The sequence below is a fragment of the Clarias gariepinus genome, chromosome 25, assembly GCF_024256425.1.
Source record: "Clarias gariepinus isolate MV-2021 ecotype Netherlands chromosome 25, CGAR_prim_01v2, whole genome shotgun sequence".
Lineage (NCBI taxonomy): Eukaryota > Metazoa > Chordata > Actinopteri > Siluriformes > Clariidae > Clarias > Clarias gariepinus.
In genome coordinates this window covers 3,477,951-3,501,816 of record NC_071124.1, presented here as the reverse complement: position 1 = coordinate 3,501,816, position 23,866 = coordinate 3,477,951, and the positions used below count along the sequence as shown (strand labels likewise).

Here is a 23,866-nt window from a genome sequence, read left to right as displayed (position 1 = left end):
TCTAAGATTTGTAATTGTCTGCTTGGCCACACCCCTTCGATAAGTCCAGGAAAGGGGGCGGTGCTACAATGAAATCTATATTCTAGGAAAGAGGTTCATTTGTTTACACAATGAAGTTACAGTTTCTGGTTTTTCTTTAAGTTAACCGGAATTCTGAAATATTTTAGGTGTTCCGATTTTGTTTAAAGTCATAAAAACATGCAAGTAGGTCGACTGGTGATGCTAAAATGCTCCAAGATGTAAATGTATGTGTTTGTGCACGGTGACCTGCATGGAACCATCTCCAGTGTGTATTCCTGCCTCTTATCCCTCCACAACCCTGAGCAGATGATGTGTGAATTTTTTTGTCTTGCATGAAACTTAAGACTTTAAGTCCTTCGTGTTTTACATAAATCAAAGTTCTTTATTGTGCCACTAGAGGGCACTATATAAAAAATTTGTTAAATCACATTTATTACAAAAAAAAATGTTTCATGCATTCTCGTTTCCTTTGGGAAACTCCGATTTAGTGTGTTATAGAGTGCCCTCTAGTGGAACAATAAAGAATTCTGATTTCATGTAAAACATTGCGCAATTTATTCTTTACCGTTTTATGTAATATTATAAAATTGTAATTCTTGATTATGCCACTGAAGGGCACTCTAGAAAAGTATTAAATCACAGTTTCCCAAAGCAAACAAGAACGCACAAAGAAAATTTGTTTTTTGTGATAACCGTTTTTTTAATCACAAGAAAGAATTTCCTTCATGAACTGTGATAACATTTTTTTTTCTAGAGAATCAAAAATTTAAATTTTAGAATATTATATAAAACAAAGAATAATTCTCTCATGTTTTACATAAAATCAAAATTCTTTATTATGCCACTAGAGGGCACTATGAAAAATAATCACATTTCCCACAAAAATCAAAATTTCCATTACACGATCTCTTCCGCTTTGGGAAACTGTCCTTTCCAGACCTGCTCCATTTTGGTCACATGAGCCTTCGTGGACTTCGAGAAGCTGCTCTTGGCGATGTGAAGCGGCACGCTCTTGCCGCTCAGATACAGCTTATTGGCGCACTCGGGAATCCAGGAGTCCGATCCGTCTGCGTTGAGGCTCGCGAAGGCGAAAATGTATCCGGTCATAAAGGCGTCGAAACCGGCTCTGTGCGTTCCTGCTTCCACCTTCCGGTTTTTGCCGTCAGACGTGGGATCGGGCCTCTGAGGAGCGTCGCTCCCCTCTTTCACAGGATCTGCAGCCGGAGTTTCGGCGCTCGGCAGTTCTCCGTCCTGTGCGCAGTGTTTACCGTCAACATTTTTGTCTTCTTCTTCAGGGTCCTCGTTCATGTCCTCGGTGTGAGGCTTCTTATCCTGCGGCATCTCGTCGTCCTCCTCGTCTTCCTCCTCCCCCTCCTCCTTTGCAGCCTTTTTCTTCTTTCTCTTGCGCTTCCTTTTCTTCCGCTTGTCCTCTTTGCTCTTCTCATCTTGCCGGATGATGAGGTCTGTGTCATGTGACATGGGGCAGCGAGAGCCGTTGGGGCACCATCCGTAAGCCTGCAGCGACAAACACCACCACGAGTTTACCTGAGTTCATCGTTCTGTATATTATATAAATTTATTCTTATATGACTCATGAACATGAATCTTAATTCATAGGCTTCAGTTATATGTATAATCGTTGTCATAGAAACAAAACGGCAGGCGACACTTATGTTTGTCTTTTTTAGGAAAAAAAAATACATATTTAAGCTTTAAAGCTACCGAAAACAGAGGCCAGAGCGACATCTAGTGGCAGCTAAAATTACAGCAGCTGAAATCAGCTATATGACAAGAGTTTATTTTATATAACAGGAATTCTGATTGGTCAGAAGGTGTTGATTCATTTTCTATAACAGCAGCTCTGACTAAAGCGCACTTGCAACACAATTATATTCTAAAGTACTGACAAGAAAAATGATGGAGATTTTCTGTAAGAAGATGTTGGTTTAGTAATTATGGAAGGAATCTCCGGTTTCAGTGTTGCTAATGTGGGCTGAGTGGGCGAGAGGGGGGTTATTATAAAGTGGGGGGTATTATAGGGTGAGAGGGGGTTATTATAAGGTGAGGGGGGTATTATAAGGTGAGGGGTTATTATAACGTGAGAAGGGTTATTATAAGGTAGTGGGGTTATTATAAGATGAGAGGGGGGTTATTATAACGTGAGGGGGTTATTATAAGGTGAGGGGTTATTACAACGTGAGAAGGGTTATTATAAGGTAGTGGGGTTATTATAAGATGAGAGGGGGGTTATTATAACGTGAGGGGGTTATTATAAGGTGAGGGGTTATTACAACGTGAGAGGGGTTATTATAAAGTGGGGGGGTATTATAGGGTGAGAGGGGGTTATTACAAGGTGAGGGGGGTATTATAAGGTGAGGGGGGTATTATAAGGTGGGGGGGTATTATAAGGTGAGGGGTTATTATAACGTGAGAAGGGTTATTATAAGGTAGTGGGGTTATTATAAGATGAGAGGGGGGTTATTATAACGTGAGGGGGTTATTATAAGGTGAGGGGTTATTATAAGGTAGGGGGGTTATTATAAGGTGAGAGGGGTTATTATAAGATGAGGGGGGGTTATTATAAAATGAGAGGGGGGTTATTATAACGTAAGGGGGGGGTATTATTATAAGGTAGGGGGGTTATTATAACGTGAGGGGGGTTATTATAAGATGAGGGGGGGTTATTATAAAATGAGAGGGGGGTTATTATAACGTAAGGGGGGGTATTATTATAAGGTAGGGGGGTTATTATAACGTGAGGGGGGTTATTATAAGATGAGGGGGGGTTATTATAAAATGAGAGGGGGGTTATTATAACGTAAGGGGGGGTATTATTATAAGGTAGGGGGGTTATTATAACGTGAGGGGGGTTATTATAAGATGAGGGGGGTTATTATAAAATGAGAGGGGGGTTATTATAACGTAAGGGGGGGTATTATTATAAGGTAGGGGGGTTATTATAACGTGAGAGGGGTTATTATAAGATGAGGGGGGGTTATTATAAAATGAGAGGGGGGTTATTATAACGTAAGGGGGGGTATTATTATAAGGTAGGGGGGTTATTATAACGTGAGGGGGGTTATTATAAGGTAGGGGGGTTATTATAAGGTGAGGGGTTATTATAAGATGAGGGGGGTTATTATAAAGTGGGGGGGTATTATAGGGTGAGAGGGGGTTGTTATAAGGTGGGGGGGTATTATAAGGTGAGGGGTTATTATAACGTGAGAGGGGTTATTATAATGTGAGGGGGGTTATTATAAGGTGAGGGGGGTTATTATAAGGTGAGGGGGTATTATAAGATGAGGGGGGGTTATTATAAGATGAGGGGGGGTTATTATAAGGTGAGGGGGGTTATTATAAGGTAGGAGGGGTATTATAACGTGAGGGGGTTATTATAACGTGAGAGGGGGGTTATTATAACGTGAGGGGGGTTATTATAACGTGAGGGGGGTTATTATAAGGTGAGAGGGGGTTATTATAAGGTGAGAGGGGGTTATTATAACGTGATGGGGGTTATTATAACGTGAGGGGGGTTATTATAACGTGAGGGGGGTTATTATAACGTGCGGGGGGTATTATAATGTGAGGGGGGTATTATAATGTGAGGGGGGTTATTATAAGGTGAGGGGGGGTTATTATAAGGTGAGGGGGGGTTATTATAAGGTGGGGGGGGTTATTATAAGTTAAGGGGGTTATTATAAGGTAAGGGGGTTATTATGAGGTGAGGGGGGGTTATTATAAGGTGAGAGGGAAATTTATTATAAGGTGAGGGGGGTTATTATAAGGTAGGGGGGTATTATAACGTGAGGGGGGTTATTATAAGGTGAGGGGTTGGGTTATTATAATAGGGTGCGGGGGGTATTATAAGGTAGGGGGGGTATTATAACGTGAGGGGGTTATTATAAGGTGAGGGGGTTATTATAAGGTGGGGGGGGTTATTATAAGGTGGGGGGGTTATTATAAGGTGGGGGGGGGTTATTATAAGGTGAGAGGGGGTTATTATAAGGTGAGAGGGGGATATAATAGCAAGCAGAGGAGCTGGGGTTTCACTAATCAGACGAATCTGAGGGCTCTGAGAGGAACTCACCGAGAACTGGACGCAGACGTTCAGCGGCCCGTCCTGGGCGTGGCTGTCCCCGCAGGGTCTGTAGTCCACATAGCTCTGCACACGCCCGGTGTAATTACAGAACTCCAGAAACAGGTGAGGTCCGGCCTGAGCGGTGTCGATGGATCTGCTGTTGTCCAGCTTGCTAAAATCACACACACACACACACACACACACACACACAGGGCTCAGAATTTGCCTCCATGCCTCCGAACTTAAACACGAGCTCCACTTTGAAATAGGCTCTTAGATTTCTTTATATACAAAGGGTGAGTCAAAAATTATCCACACTCTGGCTGTAGAATTGATTTTAAATGTAAACTTTTATAAAGTTTTCAACTTGTTTTCCAATACACTTTGTCTATCTGTCTGTCGACAAGCTTTCGTATTCCCTCGTGTTTTATTCTGAGCCGAGAGACACGAATGCAACGCTGTCTTCAGTTCTTCATCAGAAGTGACTCTTCATCCTCGTAGTTCTGCTTTCAGGCGTCAGGTTTTACTCGCCCGGCAGTTAGAAATGAACTGATGTAACACGTTCACACCTGCACAGCCATGACTGGAGAGACGGATATATAACCAATTAAATATAACCTAAGTGCGGATCATTTCTGACTCACCCTTGTTTGTTCTTCCTTTAATTCAGAGGTCATATAATATCTAAAGAAACAGTGAAGCAGATTTCGATGACTCGTCCTGTACTCATGCAAACGTTCAATAAAAACGCTCGCTAGAACTCACAAGCCCCGCCCACTCCGGCCCCGCCCCCAAGCGCTCACGCCTCTTTCACCCCTGCTGCGTCTGAAGCTATTTAAATAAAATGAATTGCTACTTTTAAGTAACAATTGTGTTAACATGTAACCTTTTTAAATAAGATTGTTTAAGTAGATAATTACCATTTGGTTTTTTATTCCCACTTACTGATCATTCATTTGTAATTTTTATCATATTTAATGACCTATTTCAGTAATCATCGACAGCGAACTCTTGTTATTTCTTCTCGATGTGTGTGTGTGTATGTGTGTGTGTGTGTGTGTGTGTGTGAGCGTACCACTTCTTGTAGGCGTACTCCAGGTAGGACGCGGTGAGGCGGAGCTGGTACTCGGAGGCGTACTTGGTGTCGTAGACGCCGGCGGGGAACATCTGCGAGAGGTCGGCGGTGAAGCTCGCGAGTCTCTCAGGCAGCTGAGCGTAGAAGCTCTGGTACAGAAACACCAGGTCGATCAGGCCGTTATGGAGAACCAGCGGCTTGTTGGCTCTCAGGAGCTCCACGAACAGCGTACGCATCGTCACACCCTGGGGTTCTCCGCCCTGACACACACACACACACACAGTCAGTTTGTTTAGACAACAAAATGTACTTCACTACTGTACGTTTATATTCATCACATCACACACGGCACACTGAGTTTGATCTGACGTTAAACTCACTAACTCACCTATTCATCTATCCATCTCTCACTCTGTCACGATTCTTTTCATTTCTCTTTTTCTTACACTGTCTCATTTCTCACTCTGTCTCATTTCTCTCATCTTGCTCAATCTTTTTCCTCTCTCTATCTCTCCTTCTCCCTAACTCTCACTAATTGTCTCTCTATTACTCCATTTATGTTTTTCTCTTTCTTCCATCTTTGTCTTGTTCCCTTCTTACTTCTCTCACTATTTCTCTCTTTTTCTCTCTCTTTTTTTTTTTGTCTTTCATTTCTCTCTTATTTTTTTCTCTTGTTCACTTTCAGTCTCATCTCACTGTCTCTCCTTTTTCTCATCTTTCTCAATCTCTCCTTCTGTTTCTCTCTCTCTCCGTCTCTTGCTAAGTGTCTTTCTGTTTCTCCATCTATATTTTTCTCTCTTCTTTTCTCTCACTCTGTCCATCTTTGTCGTGTTTTCTTCTTACCTCACTCACTCTTTTTACTGTTTTTGTCTCTGTATCTCTCTCTCATCTCTTTCTCTCGTTCGGTTTCTCTCTCATTGCCAATTTCTCTCTCTTTTTTCTCAATATCTACTATCTCCCTCATACACCTCTCACTGTCTCTTCCTCTTTTTGTCTCTCTCACCCATCTTTAAGTCTTTGTTTCTCTTTCTCTCATTTCCATTTTCTTTCTATCCCTCCATCTCTCTCACTAAGTGTGTCCCCGTTTCTCCATCTATGTTTTTCTCTCTCACTTTCTCTCATTCTGTCCATCTTTATCTTTTCTTCTTACCTCTCTCACGCTCTCTTTTTTTACTGTCTCCTCTCTCTTTCTCTCTATAAGTAATAAGATCAAATAAACAAATAAACGCATAAAACATTTTGTCGTTCAACAAATAAGAATCTTATCCTGACAAATTACAGGAACAACACATACAGTAAGGGGAGAGTCCTGATACACACACACACACACACACACACACACACACCTTGTCGTTGCCCTTGTCGTAGGGAACTCCCTGAGCGTACTGCTTGTTGAAGTCGAACCCGTGCTGCACCAGGAACTGCACAGACTGCGGTTCGATGACGTACTCCTCGGCACACAGCAGCGTCAGGTTGTACACCTGAGTCAGGTACGTGCTGTCCGTCTGCACAAAAACATCACCACCAACACACACACACACGGTTACACATCACACCGGCGTCACAAGCAATAAATAAACAGAGAGACTCACACTACACTCACTTTGCCATCGAGTTTCCTGTAACAGGCCAGACCCAGAGACAGGATGGAGCGCGTGCGCGCGGCGTGGCATATCGCTTTATAACGATCCTCGATCGACCTACAAGAGCGGCGGAAAAAAGGGCCGTCTAAAATCACATCACGTACACAAACTGTACACAGTGTGAGACGAAGCCAGACGCAGCCAGACGCTCAGACGACTGCGAGTGACTTAAAAAAGAAGAAGAAGAAAGATTCCTCTACGACTGAGAGTACAGTGAGATTTAAATGTAATTTTATTTAAGAATAATAAATTATAAAAATTCTGGCTGAAAAATTTACAATACATGCAGAAGTTACCAAAATAACATAGAATTAACATTACGCAGGATTTACAGACTGTACAGTAAGAAATTACACATGATCTTTAACACAATATTTGGATTTATTTCATCTATTACTTTCACATTTCTTCTCAAACAGATTCTTATAAAGACGGGGCAAATATAATCGGGGCGGCTCGGTGGCTTAGTGGTTGGCACAGTCACCTCGCACCTCCAGGGCCGAGGGTTCGATTCCCATCTCGTGGTCTGTGTGCATGGAGTTTGCACGTGCTTGCTGGGTTTCCTCAGGGAACTGTGGTTTCCTCCAACAGTCCAAAAACATTCAGGTTAGAATAAATGCTTTTTAGTTCCAAATTGCTAATAGTGTGTGAATGACGATCGGGCGACAAGCTGACAACCCGACTCCGTAAGTAACCGCCAGAGAAACGTGGGCGGCCCACCACTGAAGGTGGTGTAGGTGTTCTGTCTCAGCTCTAAATCAGACCAGAATCTCTTTTTTTTTTTTTTTTTTTATAAATTTAGTCCTGTCCAATTCTTTTTTCCCCGATTTTCTCCCCAATCTAGTCGTGGCCAGTTCCTCCCTGTCACTAGGGGGCTCCCACACACATTAAGGCTACTACAACCACTCAGTCGGGAGGACGAAAGCTATCCCGTGTTTCCTCCGAACCACGTGACGCGAGCCGACCGCATCTTTTCGAACTGCTCGCTCACGCACCGTTAGGGGCGGAGTAACACACTCGGAGGAAAGCGCTAGCCGCTCCTTCCGTGTGCGCGAGCTCACAGACGCCCCTGATTGGCTGTAGCGCCGTGACTAATGTGGGAGCACAAGTACCTCTCATCACTCCCCCCTGAGAGAGCTCGGCCAATCAGCTCTCTCTGTGCCTCCGGCTGTGAGAGGAAAACAGCATCACCCGGGGTTCGAACCAGCGCTCCCTGGATGATAGGGCGAGCGCTTTACCACTGCGCCACTCGGAGCCCAATCAGACCAGAATCTCTGGGGGGGGGGCTTAAGCTACCAGTTACTCCAAGCTACCAGTAGCCTAAAAGAATTTATTTATTCGGTTGTTTTAAAGGACAGGGAAGATGAAAAGAGAAAGATCTGTAGGTAGCGGTGATGCAACTTACGGAACTTTAACTGCAGAGTGTTACTAAAACAGAAATGTGTCGAGTAGAAAGTGTGTGTGGAAGTGCCGGTCAAGTCAAAACGAGATAAAGTCAGAGAAGGATGCATTAGATATTTTAAAAAGGCGGGACTGGAAGATGAGGGACTGTGAGGTCTACAGGTGGTGGTAATGTGACCTACTGGACTCCAACCGCCGTTAAACAACAAAGAAGAAAAACAAAGAGTTTCGTCAAATTTTCTGCATGGAAATGTTACCAAGAATCTTTTCGTGCATGAATCTCAGACAAGCGGCGATTTTTTTTTAGGTTTAGTGACGATGTGGATTTTTACTGATTGCCGCTTTAATACTCACTCTGCTAGAAGAGCTTTCCTCGCCCCGAGCCCGCTGAGCTCCTGAGACACAACCAGGACAAAATCAGAGGTTAGGGAAATGAGTAATGAGATAAAAGTGTGTGTGTGTGTGTGTGTGTGTGTGTGGGTCTCACCGTGTCCAGGGCGATAAAGGAGGAGGTTTTAAAGGCGAGCACTAGAGCAGGCCATAACTCTTTAAAGTTATTACTCTGAACATCTATAACAGGAACCACCAGTGAAGAGCTCATCACTAACTGCTCTCCAGGTCACAATAAAAAATAAAAGAAATAATGAATAATACAGTACAGACACTATAGTGTGCTTGGTTTATTTAGTTTTAGGACTAACATGAAATCTCTGATTCATTTCATTAAATGTGCCTGGACTATTTACTAAGCGTGTTTGTTGTGTCCACATTTCCCTCCATGTGAGTCCCCAGTGTTGATAAGGTTAGTTTCCAAATCCAAGACCACACTTTAACTGCAAAGTGCCCTACTTAGGACGTCAAAACACGTTCTTAATACGCTCGTATCTAGGGGATTTTGACGCCATTTGAGACACGGCCTTGGGTCCTACAGAAAACAGGCGACATTATACAATCTTAATTTTTTTATCCACAAAAAACATGTATTCATGAATATGAATACTAAAGTAAGAATTAAACGTTAACGAAACTAAATCTAAACTGTGTCACACATTATATACGATTATATTTTCCACTTTAAAAAAATATATATATAAAAAACATATGAAGTATTTACCTCAGGCAGCAGCATGGACAGCTATTAATACGACGTCATCAACAAGCGCCGGTGGAAGAAGCTGTTTGGAAGAATGGCGGCCATTTTAGTTGACTCAAAAGTAACAGGCATGCCGAATAAGTAATATCCTACATGTAGTTTGTTATTTAAAATTATATTTACCTTAATAAGTTGTTTTTTAATTGAGAATGCCGTCGTGTTCAGTGATCGGGTGTTTACAGAGAAACGTAAGCGACGGAATCACGCTTCATAGGTGAGTTATAAATAAATAAATACAAGCCCGGGCTTATAATAAACACTAATAACAACAACAACAACGACAATAATAATAATAATAATAATAAACAGCTCTATCTTGCAGGACAGCGCCGGTAATAATTGACAGCATGAGTTATGCATTACTTTTGTACTCTGATGCAAAGTAATAAAAATAAAAAATAAATGTATATTATACATTTATTAAAAATAAATAAATTAAAATACTTAATTAAAAATATTATAATTGAGTTTAATTGTTTTTAAACCTATTTATTTATTTGGCAAATTATTATTATTATTATTTTTTTTTTTACTTTTTAAATTTTGCTTTATAATTTTTTCTTACTTTTTTTTTCTTTAAAAATAATTTAATTGGAAATTAAATTAAATTCTTATATTTTTAGAAAGATCTTTTTTTAATGTAATCTCAAAGCTAGAACGTATCATTTAAAGTGACAACTTAATATTAACGAATAATGATTAATTACATTAGTTAAAAAAATAATAAAACACTAATAAGAATAACTTAAATAAGAATACATAAAGCCTAGCATGTTATGCTATCATATGGTTTATATACTCTTTAAATTTGAGTTGGATATTAATTAATAATTAACATTTTTATGTCTGTATACACAGCAGAACCAATATACATTTAATTGTCCCCGAGTTCTTAAAGCAAAAATCTCTACTGAGATAAGAATTTTCACATAAGAAATAACGGATAGTCCATTCCAACTACAGAAAAATCTTACTAATATTACAAAAAAAAGGGTGAAAAATCATGTAGATTTTAAAGGTTTGCAGAAGGCAACGTTGGTATCTGAGATTGACCTTTTTTGAAACAGCTATTGAAATATGTATGTATGTATGTACGTATGTATGTATGTATGTATGTATGTATGTATATTGTATGTAAATCGAATGAATATATTGAAACTGAAGATGACAACAATATTTTTTCCTATAGTCCTGCAGGGAATTTTCACAACGGTGCCATAATGTAACTGAAGTGTCTAAGGGCGTTTTCTCACTGGGATCGATTGTTCCGTTCCGTTTTTTGAAAATAAATGTATACTGTAAAATCCATGATGTGTGGGTGATTTGAAACAGAGACAAAATACTGGTTAGAGTGCAAAATGTTTTATTAAATATAATTCAAGCAAGTGTTGTAACTTAAAAGTAGCTGTCCAGTGTATTGTTATATTTACTTGTACTTGGATAGCAAGAGGTTGTGTGTTAATGAAATTAAGTCCAGTTAGTCCACATATTCATCAACATCCTATTCGATCTCTGGATGTTCCTTCCCCAGTATCTGTAGTCAGCGATCCTCCATCAAAATGTAAGATTTCATCCAGGCATTATGAGTCTCCTGCACGTCAGGTTTTTCCTCTTTCTTCTGTTGTTAGCTGGTCTTGTGCTACTGTCAGAGGTCTCAGTCTGTGTTTCCTCCAGTGTCTGTCTGCAAGAAAGGATAAAAGCAAGAAATTAGCTGAAGGTTGCAACCATAACAGCTTGTACAAATTTAATTCTTCCAACATCCAAATTTTGTCACAGTAATCACAGATCAATCACAGATAACCTAAAATTGTGTGTGGAGCTTATGTGGATCATCAGCATCTCAATATTCATAAGTCTCACTGAGATGTGTTGGAGTAGATACTTAAAGGTTATACATAAAATAATAAGTAAAGAGTAAAGTACCTGTAACTCTAATAGCTACATAGGTTGATTACATTCTACTGTTTTGGACAGGGAAATGATCTGGGGCCTTACAGTAAGCAGACATGAGGGGCAAGTTAACCTTGTTGTGAGTTAATGTGAAAGCACAAGATCCACAGACAACTCCCAGGAGATGCTGTGATAATACGGGACTCTCTTTACCAGTGTTAATAACGTTAGTATTTAACTTCCTCACGCTCGCTCGCAGGCTCTCTGCTGGACCAGGATTCACGCTGTCCGGTTCGGATGATGAAGGTAGATGGTGTCGTGAGACAGAGGGGTTCCGACTCAATCACACTGAATGGTTTTCATCCTAATTTTTTAAAAATATTTTCCTCACTTTAGTATCGCACGCGCACTGTTTGCAGCTCAAGCCAAAGTTTGTTCAACTCTGCACGGCGTAGCGTGCAGTACTGCTGTACGCGCGCGTTTAAATACTTACGGATACCTCCGTAAATATCTAAGTTGCGTGTAGTGTCTGATTGTCTTTGGGTGTTTTCGTCTGTGTAAATTTTGAGCAAACACTGAACTTTACAGAGATTTTTTTTTAGCAGCCACGTTTTTTTGTGTACGGAGTCAAACAGTAACTACGTCACTTCCTCCTTTAAGCACAAGCGCATACTTATGTCCCGCCTTCCGCCTCTGCATCCGGTCCAGGGATTCGTTTCCGAGTTTGGAACGATTGCATGCTCACTGACAAAAATCGACTGATCCCGCGGCCAACTGTGCTCGGAAACGGGTCCCGGACCCCAGTGAGAAAACGCCCTTAATCACAAAGACTGCATTACTCTGCAGTGTTATGTTGCGTTATTGGATGCTACGTAATTACTTGATTAGTTCACGTATGAACGGATGTCCTTGTTTCGTGTGCAGATTCCCACATGACCCGGTTCAGAGGCAGCGCTGGGTAGATGCTCTGAGGAGAGAGAATTTTGTCCCGGGGAGGTCAGCCGTCGTGTGCTCGAGACACTTCGCTGAAGAGGACATCGATCGGACGAGTCTAGTTTGTGTTCGGATTCGTGCAAATGCGGTCCCGACGGTTTTTCCGGATTGTCCATCACGTTCACGTAAAAGAGGGAGGAAAGTCAGAGAGAGGAAGTCCGGGAGATTATCTTCAGATGTTACTTCGGAACAATTCAAGGATGTAGATCATGGGGAATCTGCAGTTTTGTCTGCTTCTTCATCAGCAGAGACTTCATCCTCTTCCACGCCATCAATGACTTCTCCCATCACGACATCGACTTCCTCACCTTCCACAACTGTGACTTCCTCTACCTCCACTCCATCAACAACCTCCTCCGCTTTCACACCACTGACGACGTTTCACACCGTGCTATCAACTTCCTCCACTTCTTTGCCATTGCCTTTATTCACTTCCAAGACATTGACCTCCTCCACTTCTACGGAATCAATAACTTTTCCTACCATGCCATCAACTTCCTCCACTCCTTCGTCACTGCCAGCGTCAACATCCAAACCATCTGCGCCTTTCCTCACTATGCCATTGGCTTCCTTCAATTACACCGCATCAAGCTTCTCTTCCACTCCATTGACGACTTCCTCCACTTCCGCGGGATCAATTTCTGCATCGCCGAATCCAGAAGCGTCATCCGGTGCGGCGAAGCCCGCCCACACGTCCCTAAACCTTCACCTCGAGCTTAAGCTTGGCCGTTCACAGCAACAGCTGGAGTCGTCGAGGAAGCAAATAAAAATTCTGCTGCAAAATAAGCGAAGACTGAACAGACGTAACGCTCGTCTGAAATCGATGATTACTGATCTGAAAAAGCAAAATTCGATGCGCTCCGAAAGCTTGCAGGTGTTTGAAAAATCTCCGACCGGTGTGGCAGACCTTTTGAAAAGACACACCGCTAAACAGTTAAACGAAGTTCTACCGTGTTCATATTCTGCAGAACTGAAGAGATTCGCTCAGACGTTACATTACTGTTCTCCGCGTGCCTACAGATACGTTCGAAAGATGTTTAATACCTGCCTGCCTCACCCACGGACTATTGAGAGGTGGCACAGCGACACTGACGGATCATCCAGCACGCTTCAGGATTCACAGGTGAGTCTTTATGTTCATGGAAATAGTTGGTGTGTGTGTGTGTGTGTGTGTGTGTGTGTGTGTGTGTAGTTTTATATATAGTCAGAACTCTTCACAGTAATTAAATTATGAATAATGCTTCCACAGAACACAATGTCTGCTCATGAATTTGATTTGACATGTAAGATCATATATAATATTTTATATAAAATTATAGTATAATTTACTTAGCAATAACAACAGTAAATATAGTTGTAAAGCAATAATGATCGGGCCCAAGCACCTGTTCCATCGCCATTCAGGTGACCTGAAAAGACAGTCAGCAAATGCAGGGGAAATGTTTCATAATGTGACGTAGCAGTAGCTCCTACGGTGAGCGTCACAGGAATTCCTCATCGAATGTACCAGTAGGTCACCAGATTTTATATAACTAAGGAAGTAGACACTTTTCGCCATAAGTTTAAGGCCGTTTGAGATATCGAAAATCCCCTTGCAATTTTGCATCCTCAATGTCTTGTGATCATATCGACCCAGTTTGGTGGTGATCGTGTACGTCCTCTATGAGTAGTACATCGAAAACCATTGGGTGCGTTTTGCAAAAAGTAATAATAATAATAATAATAATAATAATCATAATACTGTACTACGACCATAAATAATGTTCTGTTTTTCCACTTTACTCGATGTAAATTTTATATGTTATATTTAGGACGACATTCCTGTTAAAATAATAACTTACTATTTTTTTTATTATTAATTTAAAAGCATCTTTTGTTTTGAGTTAACTAAAATGTCCGCCATGCTCCGCCCCCTGACTTCAGGCAGAAATGACGTCATGTCTTCCTCCTGTTATTATAACTCCGTGTAGAAGAACGCGGGCGCCATTTTGGCTCAAAGAAAGTCCGGGTTGCACTTCATTTCCAAGGTCTAATCTGTATGATATTTGTATATAATCTGAAAAAAAGAGCTTGCCATCCGATTTATTATCGTCAACAGCATTTTATTTGTTCTTTTATTTTAACGATGTTTTTTTTCAAATATCATTTAGCGACGTGTCATAGTGTTATTAGCTAATGGTTGCTAACCGTTGTTTTCTTAGCCGTATTCCGGAAACCTGATACGATTGGCTAAAACTTCAATCGCGCAAAACAGTCCTCCAATCACACAGAGGAACAGAGTACTACCAACCAATCGTAGCGTAAGAAGGGCGGGATTTGTAGGAATACGGGTACAGCTGTGGAAATATCGCTAAGCTCATTTGAAATAATAGAATATCACAATGGGTGGATGTTCTGCTCCGAACTGCTCAAATTCTACAACCATCGGAAAACAACTTTTCCGCTTTCCAAAAGATCCGATTCGAATGAGAAAGTGGCTGATAAACTGTCGGAGGGACTTCGTGCCGACCCCCTGCTCCAGACTCTGCCAGGCAAGTGGAACTATGAGCGAGAGAAAATGTTTTCCAGTCGGGAGCAAAAAGAAAAACAACACGCTAACGCGTCCGCCATATTGGAAAGGTCTCGCTAAGCTCATAAGTTAATGAGAGTCTATGGAAAGGAAGCGCGCATGCTGTGATAAATCGACTAATCTGTGTCATGTTTGATATATATATAATTTTATATATATATATATATATATATATATATATATATAATTAAATAAGCATTTATTTACCTAGCAAATATAATTATTTTTATTGAACTTTTATTATTATCATTATTATTGTTATTATTATTAATCTTAGCAGTGTTAAGTTGACCCTTCCAAGATGGCTGTTCTCGCGAAGCATAAATCTAGACTAACATATAATCTTTCATATTTTTGTGTCTTGATTGCTTGCAGGATCATTTCGAGGAAAGTCAGTTCGAGGGAATTGCCCGATCACCCACCGGAGGAAAGAAACTCAAACCCAACGCAGTTCCCACGCTGTTCAACGTTCCAAACCCGCCCTCGCCCATCGCCCAGCACACACACTCCACCCTGCCGTACAAACCCGAGACAGGTAAAAAGGGGTTGTGTTTACGAATAGCCGTTTAAGGGAACAAAAATAAAACAAGGCTGATGGGGATGGGGTTTCACCAGTCACCTATGATATCATGATACCTTGGTGCTAATTCGCTTAAACCTGTGATTCTATACGTATCACAATGTTTAATAAATATCATAATACGCTATTACATTTTCCCCAATTTAGTTACTATTTTAAACCTTTAAAAAAAGTTTAATGAGTAATTAAATGTAGCCATTCCCGGCATGTGTCTCTGTCATCCACCATAATTATTATTTCTAAACTTAGCAAATAATTCACTCCTACCACATGATATAATAACGTGTAAATAGTTCAGGTTTTGTCACCTGTAGGATTATAAAAAAACAGTGATGTTTTATTGATGCAAACGCCTCCAAAGTACCACAACTCAGAGTCGGTTACGTCCAAGCTGTTAGGCCGATCAGCGGTCACGGACAATCAAACTGAAAACCAGCGAATTCTGGTCACTGGCGTATCAACTGGTTTATAACCAAATAGATTTTTCCCCATCTCTATAGGTCGATATGTCAACCTCAATAAATCAAGTTAAAATAAGGGAAAAAAATAAAATGTAAATATCTGTGATATAACCTATCGCCCAGGTGTCTGAACCGTGACACTGCTTGTTGTTAAATTCAGCAGAGAGCGATTTGAAGGTCGGGGATCACGGGTACGCCCGACGGCAGCCCCGAGCCGAGTTGGAGGAAGACGAGCTGCTGAGAGCAGAGGAAGAGCGGCCATGTTCTCTGTGTCAGCACTATAAATCCCAGCTGGAGCAGCAGCAGCAGCACACGGCCAGGCTGCAGAGAGAGGTCCAACTCTTTATTCTTTATAAAGATATCATCAGCTTGTTAAAGATGGATGAATGAGATCTGACTAGACTCTGTACAGCATCATGACAGGATTGAAAGTCCTTATCGTCCTCATGCTTTTTTTTTTTCCCCAACAGGTGGAGGAGATGAAGAAGCGCTTGCACCGGCTGAGCCGGATGGAAAAAGGCCTGCAGGTGTTCCTCTTTGAGGATCAGATCCGCGCCCTGACCCTGAGCAAGCGCTCGCGCCGCGCCGTCTGGTCCCACGACACCGTCCTGACCGCGCAAAAGATCCGCTGCGCCGTCGGCGTAAAAGGATACGAGTTCCTGCGTGAGCTCGGCTACCCCCTGCCCTCGTACCGGACCCTGTGTAACCGTCTCGAACCCAGGATAATGATGAGCGAGAGCATGCAGGAGGATCTGGCAGAACTTGGGCTGGGGATCATCACCGCCTGCGACAGCGCGGACGAGAACACAGCGAGCGAAGAAGCGCTGATCGGGATGATGACATAACAGACTGGCTTGTTGTGTGTTTGAGAGAGAATGTGTGTAAAGTGTAGAATTCTGGATTCTGATTGGTCAGAAGGTGTTATTTCTAATTAGCGTGTGTGTTCTAATACACTATGGTTTCTATAGTAACAGCTAATTTACAGAGACTCGTACAGATTAAGGTTTAACGCTGGATATTAAACTGTGACTGAGGAGTCGATGCTTTATCAGAGAGGAGAGGCTGAACGTGTTTCACAGACATTTATTGTGACTCCAAATAGATAAAAAAAAAAGTGTGATGTCATTTTTGTAGTCAATAAAAGTTGTTATTCGTCTGGTTGCTGTAGCGTAAGAGGAATAAACCACTCTAAAATGTGTTGCTACAGGACATCTCGCGGTGGTGACGCTAAGTCTGCTTCATCACCAGAGGGTGTTAGATTCATTTCCTTATAGCAACGCGACTCTGAGTGTGTTTATTTTTTTAGCAAAAAATTCAGAACATTCTCAGTGTCTGGAGTTTGTTTCTTTACTGACTTATTAATGACTCCATTAGTTACTGGAGAGTTTAGGGAACTGGAACTGATTATTTTTCTCCTCATGTCATCACACACACATATGTGTGGCATACGTCACTTTGTTTAAGCATTTAAATTGTGTATGCTTTCTGCTCACACTTTCTCACAGAACAATAATAAATAACACTAATGTTTTATAAATGGAGTGTCTGCTTTCATTTATAATCACCCTTTAAGAAGGTTCGGAAGGTCCCAGGTTCAAATCCTATGACCACCGATCTGCCGGTGTCGTAGGATTTTGCCATGTCGGGCCCTTGAACTAGGCCCTCAACTCTTAACTGCTCAGATGTGTAATGAGATAAAAATATAAGGCACTCTGGATAAGTGCGTCGGCCAAATGTCTAAACGTTACGTTGTACTGCGACAGGCTGCCAAGTGCGTAAAGATAAAATTAAAAGCTGGTTGTTTATGTAATAACTTCAGCAGCGACCTCATTTCCCCTCTCATCTGTTCCAACCCTTCAGCATCAGCAGTCCACTAATCATCTGCACCTGATGTTTCTCACTGGTTTATACCTGACATTAGAGGGTTTTTTATGCTTGAATGTTTCATAGCTCACGGTGTGGCTTAAAAAACAAAAAACATTCCTCAGGTACAGGGACAGAAGTCTGGAGAGCTATTCCTTAAGATTAGATAAAAAAAAAAAAACAAGAACGTCTGGCTTTTTGGAAGCAAACTATTGATTAGTCCTGATTGTGGTCCCATCCTCCGCTTGTATTTAAAGTCAGCCTTGTCTATCTTGTCTAAAAGGACTCTGCGTGGGATTTCGTGTGTTTATCACAACCTTGTACCTGATGGGATTAGTAACTGTTTAACTCGAACAAACAGCGACAAATGGTCAGCTGTCCCCCTAAACAAACGAACGCTCGAGACTGATCAACATCTGCCTCCGATCTTTTTCACGCCTACGCTTTCGTCACGTTTGATGTTTTAATCTTTGCCCTGTTTTTGCTCTGATCTTCTCAGATTAATGATTATAATAAATTGTCGTAAAGAGATTTGCTGTGAATGTTGTAACAACACTAGACTCCTCCTCCTGTACGGGGTCACTGTGTGTGTGTATGTGTGTAGGGGTGTGTGTGTGGGTGTGTTTTATGGGGGGGGTGGCCTTCACTGGACTCAGATAAAAATATCCGGGTAAACGGACACCTCTTGTTTTTCTTCCTAAAGCAGAGCGAGAGGTACGTGCTCACTTCTCGGTCTCTCTGATCAGCTTGCTTTTTACATTTTCATCTTTTCATCCATCTAGCTGAGCCGTCCTTTGATGCTTTTATTTTGTTTTATACGATAGAATTTGTGGGATTTGAGCTCACATCCTTCCATAGCTGAGAGGGTAAGGACAAAGACGGGGTCATGCGCACTCTCTTGGCTCTGTGCTTGGCCTCGCTCCCGGCCCTGTTCTGGGCTTCGCTGTTCTTAGAGAGGGAAGGCAGCGGCTCGGCCATCTGTAAAGCGGCGCCGCACTGGGAGATCGATGGACGCTCCCCCATGAAGGAGCTGCTGGGAAACGTGGTGGTGGTAGCACTGCTGAAAGCCAGCTGACATTTCTGCCTCACGCAGGCCGCTAAGTGAGTTCGGATTCAGCTGTGACAATCCAAATACTAACGTTCACGTGTTTATTACATACCAATAATATAATGTGGAATAAATCTTTTTTTCTTTAGCTCCCATTTAGGAGGAAAATAATAATATTTAAAAATTTTTAGCATTTAAAGGCTGATTTTGCTAAATAATAATAATAATTATTATTATATTTTCACACTTCTTAATTGTCTTGTAATGTATTTTAAAAAGATCATTTTTATTTATTTTGGTATTTTCCATTTATATTTAAATTGGGGTGTTGACCTTTTGCAGTCATGTGACTACCCAGATATCAATCATGACTGCGGACTCCGGTGACGCTTGCTAGCATTAGTGTTAGCATTAGTGACACAAAGCTAGTGCACTATGTAGGGTGTACAATCCCTCGTTCCACACAAAAAGTAGTGCCCTAGATCAGGGGTTAGAGAGGGATTCGGCATTCAGCCTCGTGTTAGAATCTAGTTAGCTTTGTAGCTCGCGTTTGCCGTGTACAAAACAACATGGACAGTTCTTTACACGTTTAGATGAATTTATACTTGATCACATTACACTAATAAAAAAAATTATAATTCTTACTTGTGAACAATTTCTGCACTCGTTTGAATTTTATATGATCTGATCCCGGAACGTTGTGACGAATGCAGGCTGGGAAAACTGCGTGATAAGCTGGCGCGGGGAAACCTGACCAGCGTGGCCTTTCTGATCGTGAACGACCAGGACGCTCACTCCAGAGCCATGTACTGGGAGCTGAAGAGACGGACGGCACAAGACATCCCCGTGTACCAGCAGAGCCCGCTGAACCCCGACATCTGGTACACGCTGGATGGGGACAAGGACGACTTCTTAGTCTACGATCGGTACGCTCAGACGTTAGATTCCTTTCCTTTCTTCGTACACCGTAATATATTCATTCATTTCGATAGTGTGTGATCAGTTGAACCCAGTGGCGGCTGGTGCAAAAAAATTGGGGGGACGCAAACAAAACTAAAATTAAACTTTTAATAATCGTCAGTAAATAGCCATTTATCAGGTGATTAAGCATCATTACTATTAATCATTCAGCTCCGCAAGTGCTGGACACAAAGCACCGAGTGTAAGCTCGGCCCTAATCACGTGACTGATGCTTAATTAGGAGATCAGGTCGATCTGGTCCAAGCTCTTTAACCTTTTTTCTTTCTTCGTCCAATCGCCTTGCGCAGGGGTATTTTAGCAAATTACAGAATTTCCTTCCTTCCACGTCAATCACTATTCAATACATTAACTAACAATCTGCTGAGCGTTAATGAGACTCGTTAAAAATGGTCCAATCACATGAGCCTAAATATTTTAAAACAATTTTGATTTGCTAAGAACAAGTGGGAGGGTTCGGGGCGCACAGTGCTGCGCCCCAAGGATGATTTAAAAAATCCAATTAGAGCTCAGCCGCAAGTCACATGCTTTTCAAAAATTCACGTGCCTACATAGACACTGGTTTGTCCGACGCCACGGTACACAAACACGAACGAACGTAATACAGTTAAAAAATTTTTTTATTGTAAATAAATTATATTAAGAAATGCAGCGGAATAGTGTGACTAAATGACTTTAATTCAATATTAAAATAAATAATTATTATGTTAAATAATTACATGTTAAAGTAGCAGTCTTCTCTGCCTAACTTTAAGGGAGCGGCACCACTGCGCCATCTTATTGACTGGTTAAACCCCCTTGTGAATTCTCACTCCTCTTTCCTCGTCCTCTCTGCGTGAGTAGATGCGGCCTCCTGACGTTTCACATCGTCCTGCCGTACAGTTTCCTGCACTACCCCTACGTGGAGGCGGCCATCAGAGCCACGTACCAGCAAAACAACTGTAACTGCACGGTGAGCACGATGCCGCATCAAAAACACATTTTTTTTTTTCACAAACAACTTTTGTGCCTTTATTATTATTATTATTATTATTATTATGTTTTTTTTTAAATGCATTCCAACTCTACGCAGGTAACAACGGGTAACACGCCTGCAGAAAGAGGTTTTGAGCAAAACATGACCGCAATAGAAGAAGAATTCCCCGTGCGCAATGATAATCATCACCACCATCATCACCCTCATGATCAACATCAACAACTTCATCATCAAGACAACCAGAGTGGCTCCTCCCAAAAAAAAGGCTCTGACGACGCCACGTCAAGCTCGCACTCGCATGACACGGAACACGAACAACCTGTAATCATGCAAACACACACTTAAGCCAAAGACATCATTTTAATTTTCATTTCAGAACCACGCTTTTAAATATCTTATGGAACAAGCGAGGCATAATTACATACTGTTTCTTTACTGGAGCTGCGATGCTAAATCAGCTAACTACTGCGCAAAGCATATAGCTACTAGATTAGCGTGGTACAATTTCTGACACTTTTTTGCTAAACGCAGTCGTAGGGCAGTCTGGAAATCAAATTACAGGAAATGAGTTAATCCGTTAATAATCCGTACGGGTATTTACATCAAGATTGAGTTTTTAAATTACGCAACAGTTTAACGAACATTCAGCAAAAGGTATTAGTTTCATATTATTTGAACCTTAAAAGACAAATCGGCAAACTGGGCAAAAGTAATGGCACCCTATGAAAGGTTAAATAAGATAGCAGGTAAGACATGTTGTGTTTATTTTATACCAGCAAAGCAGGAAATCAAACACACGCAAATTCGATTGGCAAACCGTGTAGAACAGGACAAGCAGAAACCAGAAAAGAAAATTAAGTCAAAACACAATCGCGGTAAATAAGGCTTGATAACGTCCTGATAAACTCCTGGGAGCGAATACTTCGCAAAATCTGATGGAGTGTCTCCGGTAGCTGAAGAGCTGTGGTGGCTGAGCTGCATTATTGGAAGACTTTGCTTTCACTCTGCATCTAGAGGGCGCTCTTTCTCACTTTGTTCATTTTCATATTTTGTATCTGAGCTTTATAGAGTTGAGTGGGTGTGGCTACTACTATAGTAATGAGCCTTTTCATGAACACTATTGTTCATAATCTCTGTTCAAATTTATTAACATGTGCTTTTGAGTTCGAAGAAAATCAACGTCAATGAAATCTACGGTTAAGACCAGTGCTTTATAGAGAGCTAACTTTAAAGCCAGGTTTCCTTATGTGTTAGCAAAAAAAAAAACATCTAAACAAATAACTATATTTGTGATAAAGGAAAATGTGCTTTTCCTGTAGTTAATTTAGTTCGTAAACACTCGTGGTCCAGTGTATTTTCTCAGCACGTCTCTGACCAGCTTTCAGACGGAGAGCCGTCGCCAATAGATCGTTGTAAAACGTGCGTTCCTCTTGGGTTCCTCTTTGTTGCTCTTAATGAAGCTTGCACGTCAAACCCGGCCTGGGTGTGTGCAAGCAGATGCTGAGCCGAGGAGAAATCACGTGGAGCACCAACACACCTTCTGTCCAAGATGGCTGCCCATGAGGGCTGAGGTTTCCTCCAGGGACACCGAATCATCGACGTTCTGCGATGTGTGTTTGACTGAACGAGGAGCTTAATATACTGGTTTATACGAGGCAGATCTCTTATATGGTAATATGGAATAATCTAAAGATGTTAGATTGTTTTTTAACCATGAAAAAAACTGTTAATAAGTTAAACTTAATGTTAAATAGTGAATCATGTCCTGTACTCACATTTTTTCCCCTTAATAAAATATTATACATAAACTCAGAAGCACTTGTTTTATCAATCAGCATATTTTTTATATTTGCAATCTGATTGGTCCGAGGGTGTTTATTACCACACCGGCTGTATAGAAAACAATCACAGGATTATGCTATTAATTGCTGTTTCCATGGTAACAGCTCGTTTAAAGTAAGTTGTCCAGTTGCCGATTAACATGATCTAAGACTAGCCATAAACAGGTTATTTATTTGGCGAAACAAAACTGTATACTCACTAATATGGAAAAGCTTCTTGTAAGCAATCTAAGTTTGTGAGCGACTGAACTTTTTCTTTCATATGACAAGTTTGAAGATGCAGTAAAGGAACCACTCTAAATTGTTAAAGATGGATGGATGGATGGATAGATAGATAGATAGATAGATAGATAGATACTTTATTGATTTTTAAACACCCAGTGGCAATGATAGTAACACAACAGGCAACAGTTGTAGAAGTAGTTGTAATCGTAGTTGCTATTGTATTGTGTAGGGCATACCATAAACACACACACATTTGGAGAATGACCGATGCTTCTACAGAAATAACTAAAAGAAGAAGACATTTTACAGGCATTACATGGAACTATAAATAGAAATTCAAATTCAAATTTTATTTGTCACATACACAGTCATACACAGTACGAAATGTAGTGAAATGCTTACACGACCGCCAGTGACCTTAAAAAGAGAATTGAAGCTTATAATAGTAATAAATATGAATAAAAGAAATACGATAGAAAATTGAAATAAAAAAATTATATAAATAAAATAAAATTTAACTAGGAAAAATAGAACTAAAAATAGAAACTGAAAATAGAAATGTGCTGTACAAATAGAAATATAATGGTGTGCAAATATGCATAGAAACAGGTATAATGTTGTATAATAATTAAAATAATAATTATAATAGGCAAACTAAATACTTGCTTACTTGTACACACTTGTACTTCTGCACTAGACAGAGCTCTTCCTGTAGCTCCTAATTGGCATGCAGTTCTTCTTAAAACCACCAGGTGGTGTCTTGTGTCAAATGTCTACTACTGAGTTAATTGACACACTGAGTCAGTCAGTCTCTCTCTCTCTCTCTCTCTCTCTCACACACACACACACACACAATAAATAACAATCTGAAAACTGCATTAGATATTATTAGGTGTACTCCATCTTCCCATACTGCTGCATTTTCACCTGATTGTTAGTATGCTAGTATGCCCACATATGTGTACATATGAGCAGCAGTATTCTAATGTGCACGTATGCAAGTACTATGTATGCTAGCTTCTAAGTGTACTTGTGTGCAAGTATGCAATTATGTGCATGAGTTAGTATGCT

The 23,866-nt window shown here is 40.9% G+C and overlaps 3 protein-coding genes across 5 annotated transcripts; 2 read left to right on the top strand and 1 right to left on the bottom strand.

The window, feature by feature from the left end:
* Positions 1–397: 397 nt before the first annotated feature.
* toe1 (target of EGR1, exonuclease) lies at positions 398–9,018 on the bottom strand. Of its 2 annotated transcripts, XM_053486494.1 has the most exons (8): positions 8,965–8,979; positions 8,706–8,825; positions 8,573–8,613; positions 6,778–6,874; positions 6,521–6,679; positions 5,175–5,434; positions 4,109–4,271; positions 398–1,536 (listed from the first exon to the last, which is right to left on the bottom strand). In XM_053486494.1, exons 2-8 carry the CDS (start codon positions 8,817–8,819, stop codon positions 919–921), a joined length of 1,452 nt encoding a protein of 483 aa, XP_053342469.1. In that variant the 5' UTR covers positions 8,820–8,825; positions 8,965–8,979; the 3' UTR covers positions 398–918. The 2 variants fall into 2 exon arrangements, with proteins under 2 accessions (XP_053342469.1, XP_053342470.1); XM_053486495.1 differs by having other exon boundaries at positions 399–1,536; positions 8,706–9,018.
* Positions 9,019–9,411: 393 nt separating this feature from the next.
* On the top strand, positions 9,412–17,401 carry si:ch73-382f3.1 (uncharacterized protein LOC100151273 homolog). Of its 2 annotated transcripts, none has more exons than XM_053486106.1 (5): positions 9,412–9,585; positions 12,186–13,377; positions 15,199–15,358; positions 16,028–16,197; positions 16,335–17,401. In XM_053486106.1, exons 1-5 carry the CDS (start codon positions 9,521–9,523, stop codon positions 16,707–16,709), a joined length of 1,962 nt encoding a protein of 653 aa, XP_053342081.1. In that variant the 5' UTR covers positions 9,412–9,520; the 3' UTR covers positions 16,710–17,401. The 2 variants fall into 2 exon arrangements, with proteins under 2 accessions (XP_053342081.1, XP_053342080.1); XM_053486105.1 differs by having other exon boundaries at positions 16,025–16,197.
* Positions 17,402–18,507: 1,106 nt separating this feature from the next.
* Positions 18,508–22,529, top strand: selenop2 (selenoprotein P2). Its single transcript, XM_053486821.1, has 4 exons — positions 18,508–18,828; positions 19,489–19,701; positions 20,597–20,705; positions 20,826–22,529. Exons 1-4 carry the CDS (start codon positions 18,614–18,616, stop codon positions 21,072–21,074), a joined length of 786 nt encoding a protein of 261 aa, XP_053342796.1. The 5' UTR covers positions 18,508–18,613; the 3' UTR covers positions 21,075–22,529.
* The last annotated feature ends 1,337 nt before the right edge of the window (positions 22,530–23,866 follow it).